The sequence below is a fragment of the Oncorhynchus tshawytscha genome, linkage group LG07 (assembly GCF_018296145.1).
Source record: "Oncorhynchus tshawytscha isolate Ot180627B linkage group LG07, Otsh_v2.0, whole genome shotgun sequence".
In the NCBI taxonomy this organism is placed as follows: Eukaryota; Metazoa; Chordata; class Actinopteri; order Salmoniformes; family Salmonidae; genus Oncorhynchus; species Oncorhynchus tshawytscha.
Window position 1 is genome coordinate 18,904,711 of NC_056435.1, and position 17,900 is coordinate 18,922,610.

The 17,900-nt window shown below is 41.3% G+C and overlaps 1 protein-coding gene across 4 annotated transcripts in view; it reads left to right on the forward strand.

Annotated features, from left to right (window-relative positions):
* LOC112254111 (protein MTSS 2) overlaps positions 1-17,900 on the forward strand; it is a 115,407-nt gene that overhangs the window by 22,928 nt on the left and 74,579 nt on the right. For all 4 annotated transcript variants that reach the window (XM_024426339.2, XM_024426342.2, XM_024426345.2 and 1 more), the window contains exon 3: positions 3,030-3,103. In XM_024426339.2, the coding sequence (XP_024282107.1) occupies positions 3,030-3,103 (74 nt within the window). The remainder of the gene's footprint in view (positions 1-3,029; positions 3,104-17,900) is intronic.

Genomic DNA, 17,900 nt, shown 5'->3' on the forward strand with positions numbered 1-17,900 from the left:
CGTTTGCTCCATGTGCTCATTCTAAACAAACATATCACATGATTGGCAGGATATACAGTTGAAGTTGGAAGTTTACATACACCTTAGTCAAATACGTTTAAACTCAGTTTTTCACAATTCCAGACATTTAATCCTAGTACAAATTCCCTGTCTTCGGTCAGTTAGGATCACAACTTTATTTTAAGAATGTGAAATGTCAGAATAAGAGTGATTAATTTCAGCATTTATTTTTTTCCCAGTGGGTCAGAAGTTTACATAGACTTAATTAGTATTTGGTAGCATTGACTTTAAATTGTTTAACTTCTTGGTGACTGGGGCGGTATTTAAGTGATTGCCTATCCAATATGCTGTGTCTATGGGGCCAGATTGCACTTCCCAAGGCTTCCAGCAGATGTCAGTCTTTAGAAAGTTGTTATACGAACTGATGGAAGATTAAAAAAAAAAAATGTATAATGGCACTTACACATGGAATGAAACTACGCATTTTTTAAAATATTTGTTTGCACTTCAATGCTAAAAAAGCTGGTTAGCAGAAAATGTTTTTGATCCATCAACCTCTGGGTTATGGACCCAGCACACTTCCAATGCGCCACTATATTTCAACCACCCCAGATGGGACTTGAACACACAATTCCTGGCTTAGGAGGCCAGTGCCTTATCCATTAGGCCACTGAGGCACTGTTTACGTTTCACAACCAGTACGAACTGATAGAAGCAGCAAAAACAATGTCTAATGGATGGCACTGACACATGCCCATGAAATTCCGCTTTCTTATTTCTGTTCGCGGTTCATTTTTAAAAACAGACTGGTTAGCAGAGGATGGTTTCGATACATTGACCTCTGGGTTATGGGCCCAGCACGCATCCGCTGCACAACTCTGCTTTTAGCCACTTCAGAAAAGACTAGATCTCACAATCCATGGCTTAGGAGGCCAGTGTCTTAGGCCACTGGGGTTCTTTGTAATCAATATGACAAATACGAACTGATGGAAGAGGTATAAAAAAATGTATAATGGCACTTACACATGGAATGAAACTACGCATTTTTTAAAATATTTGTTCGCACTTCAATGCTAAAAAAGCTGGTTAGCAGAAAATGTTTTGATCCATCAACCTCTGAGTTATGGACCCAGCACACTTCCAATGCGCCACTATGTTTGAACCACGCCAGATGGGACTTGAACCCACAATTCCTGGCTTAGGAGGCCAGTGCCTTATCCATTAGGCCACTGGGGCACTGTTTACTTTTGGTGTAAAATACTTGTATGGTTGAGGAATTTTAATTAGGAGATTTGTTGTTTTGAATTTGGCGCCCTGCAATTTCACTGGCTGTTGGCGAGGTGGGACGCTAGCTTCCCGAACGATCCCAGAGAGGTTAACTTGGGTCAAATGTTTAAGGTAGCCTTCCACAAGCTTCCCACAATATGTTGGGTGAATTTTGGCCCATTCCTCCTGACAGAGCTGGTGTGACTGAGTCAGGTTTGTTGGCCTCCTTGTTCGCACATGCTTTTTCAGTTCTGCCCAAACATTTTCTATAAGATTGAGGTCAGGGCTTTGTAATGGCCACTCCAATGCCTTGACTTTGTTGTCCTTAAGCCATTTTGCCACAACTTTGGAAGTATGCTTGGGGTCATTGTCCATTTTGGAAGACTCATTTTTAACCAAGCTTTAACTTCCTAACTGTCTTGATGTTGCTTCAATATATCCACATACTTTTCCTTTTTCATGTTGCCATCTATTTTGTGAAGTGCACCAGTCTCTCCTCCAGCAAAGCACCCCCACAACATGATGCTTATTTCTTGCTGAGCAGCCTTTCAAGTTAGGTCTATTGGACTTGTTTTACTGTGGATATAGATACTTTTGTACCCGTTTCCTCCACCATCTTCACAAGGTCCTGTTGTTCTGGGATTGATTTGGGATTGATTTGACCTTTTCGCACCGAAGTACGTTCATCTCTAGGAGACAGAACGTGTCTCCTTCCTGAGCGGTATGACAGCTGCGTGGTCCCATGGTGTTTATACCTGCATACTATTGTACAGATGAACGTGGTACCTTCAGGCATTTGGAAATTGCTCCTAAGGATGAACCAGACTTGTGGAGGTTTACATTTATTTTTCTGATGTCTTGTCTGATTTCTTTTGATTTTCCCATGATGTCAAGAAAAGTGGCACTGAGTTTGAAGGTAGGCCTGGAAATACATCCACAGGTACACCTCCAATTGACTCAAATGATGTCAATTAGCCTATCAGAAGCTTCTAAGGCCATGACATTATTTTCTGGAACCTTCCAAGGTGTTTAAAAGGCACAGTCAACTTAGTGTATGTACACTTCTGACCCACTGGAATTATGGTATGGTGAATTATAAGTGAAATAATCTGTCTAAACAATTGTTGGAGAAATGACTTGTGACAAGCACAAAGTAATGTCCTAACTGACTTTCCAAAACTGTAGTTTGTTAACAAGACATTTGTGGAGTGGTTGAAAGATTTGTTTTAATGACTCCAACCTAAGTATGTAAACTTCTGACTTCAACTGTACTTTTTACGAATATAAAATAATTTTACAGTATATTTAAAATGATACTGTTGGTATTTCAAAATACCCCAGTATACTGCCCAAGCCAACCCACTAGGGGAACACATCTCAGTTCAAAGTCAATGTTATGAATTTCTAAATCCAGAAACTGAAATCTGAAGGGCAATAAGAAAATTCAGTAGGTCTAGGACATAGTCTTGTAGGGGTTTTCCTAAATGAGATTTGAGTCTTGTGATCGAAACAGTCACTGTCTCCCCAGTAGTGATGGACTTTCTTTGACTCTGTGATTTAGAAACAATATGCTTAAAAATGTTAGCTGGAATGATTGTAATCAGTATGCTCACGCAAACAGTGAACTGATTTCAAGCCTGATGATGCAATAACATATTCTTATCTGAAACCTGTCTAGGGTTTCTTCTAAGGCTAGTTTTATTGTGTACACGAGTGGTTTAAATTGAATGTTTCTCCATTACTTTTTTTGTTTTATCTTTCAGGGCAACCGTCATCGTCACGAGCTCTTTCCTGGATGCCTTTCAGAAGGTGGCAGATATGGCGACTGGAACAAGAGGTAAAGGCAAAGATGTGAATCTATTGTTCATCGCTTCTTTAAGCCACAGTAGGTGACATAGACAATTCTAGTTTGTGAAAGGGGAGTCAACTGTTGTCATGTGGCATGAATTGCTCTTTCAATATGGTGCAGAGTAGGTCAGTCGAATTGTATATATTTTTTTGCTCTATGGTGCTTTAATAAGCTACTACTGACTAAGTATTTGTCTGCGATTCTGTGTACATCTAAGAAGTACAACGGGGCTGTCGGATGAGCAACAGAGGATGGGTCCACTCACTGGCTGAGAATGCCCATAGGGCAGGACATCTGAGGATTTGCAGGACTGTTTGGAATTTGTGTGTGCGCTTGTTTTCGGCTCATGTGCTTTCAGTTAAGAACATGGCTCTGAAGCACAATACAGTATCGGTGTAGGTTATCTGTTGTGATACTGTGACCAAACTCCCCCCTCTCTCCCTAGCGATCAAGTGACACAATCCATTATTAATGAAATTATCATTGCTGTTATACAACATGTGCAGAGGCCCCCCCTCTCACATTTCACCATTGTTCTCTATGGATGGGGCTCAGGGATGCAAACTCATAACCTTTCGGCGATATTCACCATTTTGATCTCAAAATAGGTCATCCACGTGAATCGTGGAAGGTATTCAGACCCCTTGACTTTTTCCACATTTTATGTTACAGCCTTGTTCTAAAAAGGACTACATGAAAACAAATGATACTACTCAATCTACACACATTAGGTTTTATACATTTTTGCAAACCTTATTTACTTAAGTATTGACAGGGGATGTGTGGGAAAGGGTTTGTGTGGGAAAGGGGGTGTGGGGGGGAAAGGGAGGGTGAGGTGGTGTGGTGTGGGGGGGGGTTGGTGTGGGAGAGGGAGGAACAGAGGGAGTGTTTCATGTAGGCCTAATGTGTTTTTACCTTATGACACAATGGAAAGATCATTATGCATTTCATATTCTTTACTACATTCCTCCTGCCCAATCACAGGTTGGATAAGAGGAAATCCCCCCCCCCCAAAATAATTCAGTAGCCTTTTCTATTTATTATACAGTAATAAGTGTGAAGTTAAATTCAATGTGTTGTATTGAGTACAGGTGTGAATACCAGGGACAGGTTTTTGTGCAGCACACTTGCATAACATATAGAGAACAGAAGCAGGTGTCCTGGGGTGGGGAAAACCCTGTGGTATCACATCATTAGTAACATTTGAGCCAACACAACTGAGCCAACGCATTAAGAAAATAAATTCCACAAATGAACTTTTAACAAGGCATTCCAGGTGAGAATTCCAAGAGTGTGCAAAGTTGTCATCAAGGTAAAGGGTGACTACTTTGAATAATCTAAAATATACTGTATTTTGATAGAACACTTTTTTTGGTTACTACAGGACTCAATATGTGTCGTTTCATAGTTCTGATGTCTTCACTATTATTCTACAATGTAAAAATAAATAAACCCTTGAATGAGTAGGTGTGTCTGAACTTTTGACTGGTGGTGCATATACATTTAAAAAAATATATATTTTCTTTCCAACTGTTAGGTTCTTATTTTTCAGAGTAAATGACCTACGGGCTCTAGAGAAGCTTTATAACCAAGTTGAGTTCTTCCCGAAGGTTCTGTACAGCTGTAATCGGACAGCAAAACATTTCTCACTTCAGTTATATACATCCTATTTAAGACACTCCCCTTTCTCTCCAATCCTTGTACAGGAAGCTAATAAAGAGGGTAACAGGATAACAAACCTTTATTACTGCCTTAAGAGAACTCTAAAAATCCTATCAGTGACTTTTGGCTCCCTAAAATCTGTATCCGACCCATCCTATATCGGATGGGGTCTACTACTGACTCCACTCAATCAACCGATATTGATCCTGCCTGACAAACGTAATAAAAGTGCAGTCGACTTTGGTATTTTGGACACAGTAATTGCAGAATCCCCTCAGATAAAAATATCTCACACATGATATGTGAGAGAAACCTTGATACAACATTTAATTTCTTGAGGATAACTGAATCAGTGCAGTCTCACGCATAAGCGTTTTTGAAGACAACCTCAGATTGAATAAGCATTTGAAGTTATAACACACAAACACCTGTGTAATTTGTTGCCTCAAATAAATTAAACCTCTCACTCAGCCAATCTCTGATTTACATCATTTTCATTGTAAATTTCCATGTGACCCAGTTCCATGTGACCCAGTTCCCTTCATTTGTAAAGGTCTTCCCTCTGGGCAGAATGCCAGTCAGCTCGAAGGCCATTATTCATGTCTGTTACACAGCATGATAAACAGTGTGACGCCAAGACATACTTTATAACGCAACACTTTGATTTACCATGGAAATGCCTTTATCAGTCGGGCGGTGCACAATTGACCCAGCGTCATCAGGGTTAGGGATTGGCTGGGGTAGGCAGTCATTGTCAATAAGAATTTGTTCTTAACTGACTTGCCTAGTTAAATTTTTTTAAATCACTGGGCTGTTCTATAAAGGGAAAGCACTGCTCCTGTCACTTCGTTTCATGCACAACGGAAATCAAATGATTCAGGGATAGCACTGTTATATTGAGTTCGGTATTTATGTAGATGCCTGCATAAAAGGTAAAACAAAGTTGCGTGTAAAACTGTAACACAGGTAATGCAATGTGACAGTGTCTGGTATCACAGGTGTTGGTGGAGTCTGTTTTTAGTATGCATTTGTATTCTAAAGAGAGGGGTAGCTTATTTAGTGTTATGCACTCGGTGGAAGCGGCACATTCCAAAGTGGGCGTGGGTGGAAGGGGAGAGTGGGGTGTCTTGTTGATGCACCTGTTTGGGGAGAGACTGGCCTGGCAGCTGACACCCCAGATCCCCCTCCTTGCATCCCACTTCACTCACTCAGCTGTATAATGATGGATGTAGGGGAGGGGGGGGCACAGATTATCTTCTCTGAGAGCCAGCTGTCCCCTCTGCCACAGCAGACACCACTGGACACTTTCCTGACTGGGTTTGAGTCGCTGTGTGTGCACACAGGTGTCTTTGTGTGCTGGTCGTGCTTGTGTGTGGTGACCCACAAAGTCTCACCTTCAGCTCTGACCCACTCCCCTGACCAATTTTTTTTGGTCTGAAATGTTATATTCAGTACCAGTTTGGACACCTACTCATTCAGGGGTTTTGCTTTATTTGTACTATTTTCTACATTTTAGAATAGTGAAGACATCAAAACTATGAAATAACACACATGGAGTCATGTAGTAACCAAAAAAGTGTTAAACAAATCTAAATGTATTTTTTAGATTTTAGTAGCCACCCTTTGCCTTGATGACTGCTTTGCACACTCTTGGCATTCTCTCAACCAGCTTCACCTGGAATAATTCTTGAATAAGTTCCCACATATGCTGAGCGCTTGTTGGCTGCTTTGCCTTCACTCTGCGGTCCAACTCATCCCAAACCATCTCAATTGGGTTGGGGGATTGAGACCAGGTCATCTGATGCAGCACTCCAATCTCCTTCTTGGTCAAATAACCCTTACACAACCTGGAGGTGTGTTGGGTCATTGTCCTGTTGAAAAACAAATTATAGTCCCACTAAGCAGAAACCAGATGGGATGATGTATTGCTGCAGAATGCTGTGGTAGCCATGCTGGTTAAGTGCGCCTTGAATTCTAAATAAATCACACAGTGTCACCAGCAAAGCACCCCCACACATTAACACCACCTTCTCCATGCTTCACGTTGGGAACCACACATGCGGAGATCATCCGTTCACCTACTCGGGGTCTCACAAAGACAATTTGGAGTCTTCTTATTGGTGTCCTTTTTAGTAGTGGTTTCATTGCAGCAATTTGACCATGGAGGCCTGATTTTTCACGCGGTCTCCTCTGAACAGTTGATTTTGATATGTCTGTTATTTGGGCTGCAATTACTGAGGCTGGTAACTCTCTAGTGAAATAATCCTCTGTAGCAGACTCTGGGTCTTCCTTCCCTGTGGCATTCCTCCTGAGAGCCAGTTTCATCATAGCGCTTGATGGTTTTTGCAACTGCACTTGAAGAAACTTTTCTTGAAACAAGTTCTTGAAATTTTCCATATTGAATGACCTTCATGTCTTAAAGTAGTGAGGGACTGTTGTTTCTCTTTGCTTATTTGAACTGTTCTTGGCATAATATGGACTTGGGATTTTACCAAATAGGGATATCTTCTGTATACCACCCCTACCTTGTCACAACACAACTGATTGGCTCAAACACATTAAGAAATTCCAGAAATGAACTTTGAACAGGGCATATCTGTTAATTGAAATGCATTCCATGTGACTACTTCATGAAGCTGGTTGAGAGAATGCCAACAGTGTGCGAAGCTGTCATGGCAAAGGGTGGCTACTTTGAAGATATATTTTGATTTGTTAAACACTTTTTTTTTGATTACGACATGACTCCATGTGTGTTATTTCATAGTTTTGATGTCTTCACTTGTATTCCACAATGTAGAAAGTAAAAATGTAATCTTAACTGACTTGCCTTAGTTAAATAAAGAACAAATTCTTATTTACAATGACTGCCTACCCTGACCAAACCTGGATGACACTGGGCCAATTGTGCGCCGCCCTATCAGACTCCCAATGATGGCCAGATGTGATGCTGCCTGGATTTGAACCAGGGACTGCAGTGACACCTCTTGCACTGAGATGCAGTGCCATAGACCGCTGCGCCACTCGAAATGAGTAGGTGTGTCCAAACATTTGACTGGTACTGTACATTTGAAATCGTTTTGATAGTGCAATCACTTTTGTTTTTGTCTCTTGTTTAACCACATTGGTTATTCAAGCCTCTGTACTTATGCATCATGACATTCTTAATAGAGGGTGATGTTTTTCAATCTCACTTTGTGAAAGTACTGCATCACATTGTTACAATGTAGGCTTGTTTTTAGCTGACATTTATTTTTTATTTTTTACCCATATTTTACCAGGTAAGTTGACTGAGAAAGCATTCTCATTTACAGCAACGACCTGGGGAATAGTTACAGGGGGGAGGGGGGAGGAATGAGCCATTTGTAAGCTGGGGATGATTAGGTGGCATTAAGGTCAAATTGGGACTTTAGTCAGGACACCAGGGTTAACACCCCTACTCTTACCATAAGTGCCATACTATCTTTAGTGACCAGTCAGGACACCTGTTTAACGTCCCATCCGAAATACAGCACCCTACACAGGGCAATGTCCCCAATCACTGCCCTGGGGCATTGGGATATTTTTTTAGACCAGAGGAAAAAGTGCCTGCTTACTGGCCCTCCAACACCACTACCAGCAGCATCTGGTCTCCCGTCCAGGGACTGACCAGGACCAACTTTGCTCAGCTTCAGAAGCAAGCCAGCTGTGGTATGCAGGGTGGTATAACATATACTCCCCAGTGCCTCATATGTTTAAAAAAAAAATAACAATTTGTCTGGGAAAAGGCAGTACGTTGACTGACGTCCAACCTGTTATTCGCAACATGACTTGAGGACTAGGCTATATTTATCACTGGGAACATTTTGACGAAGTGTTTAGAGTTCCTGCGTCTGTTAAATATTCCTGTGACACGTGCTTTCTATAAGCAAATTTGCACTGCCACATGCCCCCTCCCCGCTCCCAGCATTGAGCTCATGGAAATCCGTTTAGAAAAGGGGAAATGTATATATTCTAAACAAAGGGAAGGAGAGAGGGGGAGATGTCTGTGTATCTGAATGGGAAGAGTGTGGTGGGAGCACAGCCCTCGGTCTCCTTAGTGGTGATGACAGCACATGTTCAAACAGTCTTTGATTTCGCTGCACATTTCCCTCTTGTGAGCTACAGGGAAATTTGTTTTGGGTTATTAGGGATTTCCAGCCCCGTTTTTTTAATTTTCTAAGTTGCCAGTCCATTCCTCAGTACTACTCCATCAATAACTAGTATTTTGGCTTCCCCAAGTTTCTATGCTAGGTTTCGACAGTGCGGGCTTCACGTCTTACCTTTGCGTGATCAGTTGACTCGTGACACACTAACAATGTAATAGTATTGCACTCAGGGGAAACATGTCTTATAAAAATTGAGCTGGCTGTATAAAATGTGCATTGCTCCTTTTTGACCTTGTATTCTGTGGTTGCCTCAGAACAGATAAATGTTTAGATTGCTCTATTTTTACTTGGGGGTTTAGAATCATTTGTGAAATCTGTTAATGTAAGAGGCTCAATATTATGCTGTTGTCAACAGCATGATCTGACTAATCTGTGGATCCTCATGACTGGTTACCATGAGGATGCATTTATTTATTTTTTAAACGTGTTGTATGAGGCAGACTCTTTCTCCAGTGCATCAAACATCACAAGACTCGCAACAGCGATCCACAAGACAAGGGAGGTTCTGTCAGAGCTACTAATTCAAACCGAATCAGCTGAAAAATGTAGTGATCTACAGTTTTAGACTTGAAGGAGCATAGTATGATTTGAAGTTAATAAAAGGAAAAGCTAAAACATGAAGAGCATTGTTGGATTGTTCTGACCCAAAATAAGTGTGTGAATAGAGTTGTATGGAGGGCTGTCCCCAGGATATATTCTACTTTTACCTTAGGTGGAATCTTAACTAGTCAAAGCACTGAGACCTGTCTGGAACACAGCACAACACAGTCCAGTGGCCCACCACAGCAGCAGACCGCTGCGAGGAGGGGGCGTCTGAGTAAACTGAGTAGGTGTGAACAGAGCCCCACTCTTGTGCTGAGAGACACTGAGTGCTTTTGTGCAGTGGTGAGATGTGGGCACCAGTTATTCTGGGATGTGTTTAAGAGCGAGACAGAACACGGCTTGGTTTGCCCACCAACCCACACAGAACACGTTGCTAATGTGTGAAAGTGCTGGTGAGAATTTGGCATTGTTGGACAAGGAGGCTACTGGTGAACTACATGGCTTTTACCTTTTATTTAACCAGGCAAGTCAGTTAAGAACAAAGTTATTTTCAATGATGGCCTAGCAACAAGGTGTTAACTGCCTTGTTCAGGGGCAGAACGACAGATTTTTACCTTGTCAGCTCGGGGATTCAATCTAGCAACCTTTCGGTTTTTAGTCCAACGCTCTAACCACTAGGCTACCTGCCGCCCCAGTGTGCCACAAAGGTTATCAACAAATTGGGATTCATTTCGTAATACATTTTGTGACATTGTCCTCCCACGATGGCTGTGCCAGTTTTATCTCCAGAGTCAAAGGTGTCTAGCTAGGCAGCTACTTATGAACAGAGCAGAAGTTAATTACATGTGTTTTACAAGGTTTCCATTGAATAATGCGCTCCAGCTATACCGGCAGTTGCACCACCAGAGACTTATCAAACTGAAGATGGCTCACGGGTAGGGTGGAATAAATGAGGTCTGACCTGTCTTTCTTTTTTTTTTTGAGTCTGGTCAATTTGAATTTGATCCATTTGAAACCACTTTGCATTGGAGTGGTGCAGGAAAAGCTGGGTCATGTTTCTACAGGCATTGGCCCCACCTGGAGCATGAGCTCACAGCTTGTATCTATTATTGTGACCTGTGCCTAAACAGCACTGCGTGACGCACACAAGGAGTCCATTTTGTACAAAAACAACCACAACCATCAAACGCTCGTCCACCATCAGAGGAGGAGGATTTTACAACTGCTCAAGCCTGGCCTCTCAGCGGTGTGCTGTTTTGGCTTAAGTAACATGCCTCTTTTCAGGTGGTGCAGACTGTTTAGGGCAGTCCATGGAGAGTGGCCATGTGGAGTGAGTTTACTGAGGATGATTCTACTCGGCATGAACTGGAGAGGAAAGCTCACGCACTCCTTTCAAAGGAAAGACGGGCAGGCAGGCCGTTCAGGAAACCAGACGAAGTCCATTCAGTGTGAAGTGTGTGGGAGTGTCTGTCGCCTTTTTTGACGGTGCCTTAGGATGGAGCTAAGCTACCAGGAGAGGAAGTTTGTCCCCAAACGGAGTTGGAGAACAATTCTTGACTACAGTGGACATCCCTTCCGCCCATTCCCCTTTCCATTGACTGACCCCCATCCCAGCCAGACCACATTACCAGCCTGCCATGCCCTACTGACAAGCCTCTCAATGTCGCAGGAACTGAAATGTTGGCAGCCTCATGAGAAATCGCTCAGATGAGCCTTGAGAAAAAACAATTATTCCGTTTTTCAGTTATTATACACTCATACGAGTCTGCTTAATCCATGTCGATAGTTAATTACGGTCATAAAGATTGATTTGGACAGGGATAGCGTTACCTGGAAGGTTGTTGATGTATTTGACAGACTTATTTGCGGGCTGAAGAATATCTCAGTTCAAACTGAAGACAGGGGGAGGAGGGCAATGTCTTTCATTAAGAAATTAGATGAAGGGTTGCTGTATACCACATTTGCATGGAAGGCTCGATTTCACTGTTGGTGTCAAATAAAACCAATGACATAAAAAAAATGTATTCTCTTTATAGTAAAAAAGGAACATTTTAAATGTATTATGTTTATTATAACTTCATAAAACACTACAAACACCGGTGAATTGCAGGACTTAGTCTGTTAAATATGGAAGGAGTAAGGTGTTCCTATTAGGGGAAGTAGGGGTGACTATAATGAGGAAGTTGCATCAGGCCTTTTCCAGAGGCCTATATTCAGCCTGATCTAGTTTTGCACACAGCAGGAGCTTCCACAGCCCCTCTAATCTGATGCCGACCTAGCTTATTTTTTAGCTTGCTAATGTGGTTGCATTGGGTCATTTCCACTGTCTGACGCTTTTGCCCATTTACTGCTTGTAACCATTTATTCACATGACTTTATAGGGCTGGTAATTGCCAGGGACCTCACTATACGATCTCACAATGCTTTGGTGCTGATATGTTTTGTGACTCTCACAATTCTCATGATTCTATATGTATTGCGATTATATACTGCTTACCGTATGTCTGCTGCAGAGGGACAAGAGAAATATGAGAAGTTTTAATCAGTCATAAGTGCTGAAAACAAATTTGCTCATTATTTAGAAATACGGAGAACAAGTTAGGAAGGGAAATTTTGGTACAAACAAAATTGCGATATTGTAAAAACGATACATATCGTCCAAAAATAATATCCCAATTTGCAACTTTTCATCACTTAGTTTACTTTCATACAATATTTCAGATGTTTCAGTTGAAGTCGGAAGTTTACATCCACTTAGGTTAGTCATTAACTCGTTTTTCGACCACTCCACAAATTTCTTGTTAACAAACTATAGTTTTGGCAAGTCGGTTAGGACATTACTTTGCATGACACAAGTCATTTTTCCAACAATTGTTTACAGACAGATTATTTCACTTATAATTCACCATATCACAATTCCAGTGGGTCAGAAGTGTACATACACTAAGTTGACTGTGCCTTTTTAAACAGCTTGGAAAATTCCAGAAAATGATGTCATGGCTTTAGAAGTTTCTGATAGGCTAATTGACATCATTTGAGTCAATTGGAGGTGTACCTGTGGATGTATTTCAAGGTCTACCTTCAAACTCAGGGCCTCTTGTAGACCTCCACAAGTCTGGTTCCTCCTTGGGAGCAATTTCCAAGTGCCTGAAGGTATCACGTTCATCTGTACAAACAATAGTACGCAAGTATAAACACCAAGACATCAGTCAGGAAGTTAAAGCTTGGTCGCAAATGGGTCTTCCAAATGGACAATGACCCCAAGCATACCTCCAAAGTTGTGGCAAAATGGTTTAAAGATAACAAAGTCAAGGTATTGGAGTGGCCATCACAAAGCCCTGACCTCAATCCCATAGAAAATGTGTGGGCAGAACTGAAAAAGCATGTGCAAGCAAGGAGGCCTAAAACCTGACTCCGTTATACCAGCTCTCTCAGAAGGAATGGGCCAAAATTCACCCAGCTTATTGTGGGAAGCTTGTGGAATGCTACCCAAACTGTTTGACCCAAGTTACACTCAATTAGTATTGCCTTTAAATTGTTTGTAAACTTCTGACCCACTGGGGATGTGATGAAATAAATAAAAGCTAAAATAAATCACTCTACTATTATTCTGACATTTCACATTCTTAAAATAAAGTGGTGATCCTAACTGACCTAAAATGGGGAATTTTTACTAGGATTAAATGTCAGGAATTGTGAAACTGAGTTTAAATGTATTTGGCTAAGGTGTATGTAAAATTCTGACTTCAACTGTATATGCACATAAAATAATTATGTAACCACTCCAATAGGGTGTTAGGTATTACTCTGTTAAAGACATGTTTTTACCGTTTGAAAAATATGTGAAACGCTGAGTGCCGTCAACTAGGTGGGCAGCCTAGTTAGAATCACAAAGCATACAAAAAACACCTGATAAAGCTAAATTAAGAAAGATGTCTCACACTCTTTTGTAGATACTATATGCACTAGAGATACTTTGTAAACATGACAAAATATCAAGATGTGTCCATCTTCATAAATTGTTAATATTCAGCTTAAATATTTTTTAAAATCTTGTTTTAGTTTACACGCTAGATCAATCTATATCAATTGAGATTCAAATTCAAAATGAAGTATAATATTTTTTTTAGATATCTATCTAGCTAGTTGATTCAGTGTCTCTGTCCTCTGAGATGTGTCTGTCACAGGTGCTGGACCTGATAATCTCATACTAAATATCCAAATCACTTCCTTGCCACACCTAAGTGTCGTGTCAGGTCAACCTGGTGATGTGTATCCACAATGGCACCCTATTCCTTATCAAGTGCACTACCTGTAAACAGCCCTGTGGGCCCTGATCAAAATTTGTGCACTATAATTAATCGGGTGTAGCGTGCCATTTTAGATGTCGACCAGGGGACAGACAAGGAATGTCTGATGGTAGGCAAATAAGTTCACATTTTGTGAGACGCAGAGTGTGTGTACGGATGAGCTCCACAATGTGTGGTTCCCACCATGATGCATGGAGGAGGAGGTGTAATTGTGCTTTGCTGATGATGCTAAGTTTTATTTAGAATTAGCTTACGTTAATTCCGTCTTCCATTGAAGATGCCCCCTGAATCGGGATCTACCCATCGAAGATTTTGCTTCAAAGTGATTGTGGCCATGTGCAGTCTCATAGTTTGGTTTTCAATTTACTTTGGTTGCCTTCTTCAAAAGGAAACACATCGGGTCTCTTCCAGCCAGGTCACACTTCAAGTTCTTATGGCTGAGTATTTTCCCTATTTATTTAGCTTAGCAGCGGCTGTTATGGCTGGGCGATATGGTCAAAACATCATACCACGGAATAAAAAATAAAAAAAGTGGACAGTATTTTGTTATTGAAAAATAAGTTCTACATTTGCTTTGAGTAGTGTGTGTGTGTGACCCTAGGGTGGCAGCACATACATTCTAAGTCATTTTAATGGGTCTTTCTCCATTCTGATTGTTTTATACAGTTAATTTAAACGTTCTGCATTTCTTGTGCTCATTTGAGATCATTTCCAGTGTGAACACCTGCACGTTAACACCTCATTCCAAAATCATGGGCATTAATATTGAGTTGCTCCCCCGTTTGCTGCTATAACAGCCTCCACTCTTCTGGGAAGGCTTTCCACTAGATTTTGGAACATTGCTGCGAGGACTTGCTTCCATTCAGCCACGAGCATTAGTGAGGTCAGGGATTGATGTTGGGGTGTTAGGCCTGGGTCACAGTCGGCGTTCCAATTCATCCCAAACTTGTTAAATGGAGTTGAGGTCAGGGCTCAGCAACCTAGTCAAGTTCTTCCACACCGATCGACAAACCATTTATGTATGGACCGAACTTTGTGCATTGTGGCATTGTCATAGTGAAACAGAAAAGGACCTTCCCCAAACTGTTGACACAAAGTTGGAAGCACAGAATCGTCTAGAATGTCATCATATGCTGTTGCGTTAAGATTTTTCTTCACTGGAACTAAGGGGCCTACCCGAACCATGAATAACAGCCCCAGACCATTATTCCTCCTCCGACCCCAGATTTGTCCGTTGGACTGCCAGATGGCGAAGTGTGATTCATCACTCCAGAGAATGCGTTTCCAGTGCTCCAGCGACCAATAGCGACAAGCTTTCCAACACTCCAGTCGATGCTTGCAACCTTAGGCTTGTGTACAGCTGCTCAGCCATGGATACCCAATTCATGAAGATTCTCAATGAACAGTTCTTTGGCGGACGTTGCTTCCGGAGTCAGTTTGGAACTCGGTACTGAGTGTTGTAAACGAGGACAGACTCTTTTTTTCCCCGTTCTGTGTGCTTGTGTTGCCTGCCACTTCGTGGCTGAACAGTTGTTGCTCCGAGACTTTTACACTTCACAGTAACGGCACTTACAGTTGACCCGAAACTGCTCTAGCAGGGCAGAAATTTGACAAACTTACTTGTTAGAAAGGTGGCATCCTATGACTGTGCCACGTTGAAAGTCACGGAGCTCTTCATTACGGGCCATTCTACTGCCAATGGTTGTCTATGGAGATTGCATGGCTGTGCTCGATTTTATACACCTGTCAGAAACGGGTGTGGCTGAAATAGACAAATCCACTCATTTGAATGGGTGTCCACATACTTCTGACTATGTAGTGTAGATGTGTACCCACGCAGGAGAAAATGCAATTCCACTTTAAAAAAAATACAATTAGCTTTTTTTTACCGACATGAATCTTGTATGAAAAAGAAAGGAACAGTTTGAGGGGAAAATATGGTTGGAGCTACAGACTAGCCTACCTCTCCCTTCTGTCGCAGCTCAGTCTTGCATGTCTCGTAATATTGGTTAGGCCAGGGCTGCGCGAATGAAATGCTGTGTTGAACACACTGACAGAAATGCTCTCTCTATGCCTTATGGCGATATGACGAAGGAAATTGGAAAGAAATTAAATTGTTGGAAACGTTTTCTTTCCTTGGAATAAGTTGATTTCTTGAACATACCCTTTTCATTTGGACCCTTTCACAAATCTTACGTAAATGGGTGAGATGGTGCATTACGGCCAGGAGATTGTTCTCCTGAGTCATGTCCTAAAGAACTAGGCCACATGCACTCAAGTGACTTTTTTTTGTTGCCTCTTTTAAAAACGTATCTACATAAAATGACTGAGGGAGACATTTAGTGATTTCAAATGAAGGCCCAAAAGGCCTCGATCGAAACAACATTAAAATAACTAAAGCAGAATTTTGGCATATTTTCTCATGTTCTAGTGATTTTCAAATCCACTATCTTATTGTCCAGCAGCCAAAGGCATAATCGTTGTCCTGTTAGTAACCCATGCTAGTTGGTGCGTCTTTAAAATATCCTTTCAAAAGACAGGGAAGATTTAATCTCTGTCACATTAAACCGCTCGTGCCTGCGGTGCGCTTTTGAATTTTTTTCCTGCTAATTGCATTTTGGAACATTCACACGTAGCCTACAGCCATGTGCCCATTGTTGAGCTTATAATGAAGAAATTAAACTATGAAAATGTTAAGATGAATGGGCACGTCTGTTGCATTAGCCTAATTTAGCTTTTTTACATTTTATTTATTTGCAGTGGTTCTGTCATCCCAGAACTGCCCAGAGTCAGTTTTGAAACTCACTTTATTTTCGAGCACCTGGAGGGAATTATTTTTATAAAGACACAAGTATTTAGTTGTAATTGTAGTGCTGCAATATTTTATAGACTTATTTTGAGACATGCTTGAATATGTAGGGAATAGGGAGCCATTTGGGACTCATCCTCTGTTATTACCCCTCAATCCATATCAGCCCAGCCCCTTATCACTGTTAATACCTCAGGGAACAATTGAGAAAATGTTTAAATGGAGGACACGTCAAGCACAAGTCAGTAAAAACCCATTGTTCATTTTTGTCTGTATGACTTGAGTGTTATGGTTCAAAAACTGATTTTACCAATTTTTTTTAAGCCTGGCTATGTTTTATATAACCACTCTGAAGTACCATAATTGTGTTTCCCAAACTAGGATTCAATATAGACAACCTTGGGAGTATTTGGTTTCACTAATGCAAGTATTATTTGTAACCTATTTGTGTTTAATATATTTATGTAATTGTGAATATTTATGTAATTGTGAATTGTGTCCCGAAGGTAATACATGTATATTTATGCTCTATGGAGAGGCTTATTTAAGAAATGTCAGGGCTATTCAATTTGACTCACAGAATATGCATCTGGGAGTGAATGAAGAATGACACACAGAACCTGGCCCACGACTTATTTGATCACAGTTCACACTGACTGGAACAAGAGGTGCCTCGCTCTTAAAGCTTGACTGGCAGATCTGAATAGAAAATGATTCATTTAATTGTCTAATTGCAGGACTGATAAAGGGTCTTGTATAACTATTTGCGTCTCAGTATTAAACCATTTTAAGAGTCCAATGTAGCTTTAAATACTGCTAAAAGTTACTTGAACCCTTAACATTTCAAATGCAACACATCTCTTGTTGCAGTATCTTTATTCTCCACCACCACTCTCAATTTAGACACAGGACCTGACATGTCTGGACTGTGCTGCAGGTACCATTCCTATGCTATTGTGCAGCGTGACTCAGGTGTGAGTGGTGTAGCCTATCCCCTCCCCAACTGCTCCAAGTGCAGGGCTACACCCATCGTGCCCCAGGGCTTGTCTGACTGAGTAATGTTGATGTATGCCAGTTGGATGAAGTGCTTAGCTTCCCCCCAATAACAAGGCTTGGCCATACACCTCACTGCCTAGGTCCTAGGTGTTAGGACATGTGCAACCTTTATGAAGGAATCGGCATCTCCTCTTTCTCCATCTTTCCTCTCGTTAACTATGCACTCATCACCTGTTGCCAGGTTGCAGTCAAAGCATTACTTTACCAACCTGTTCCGTCCT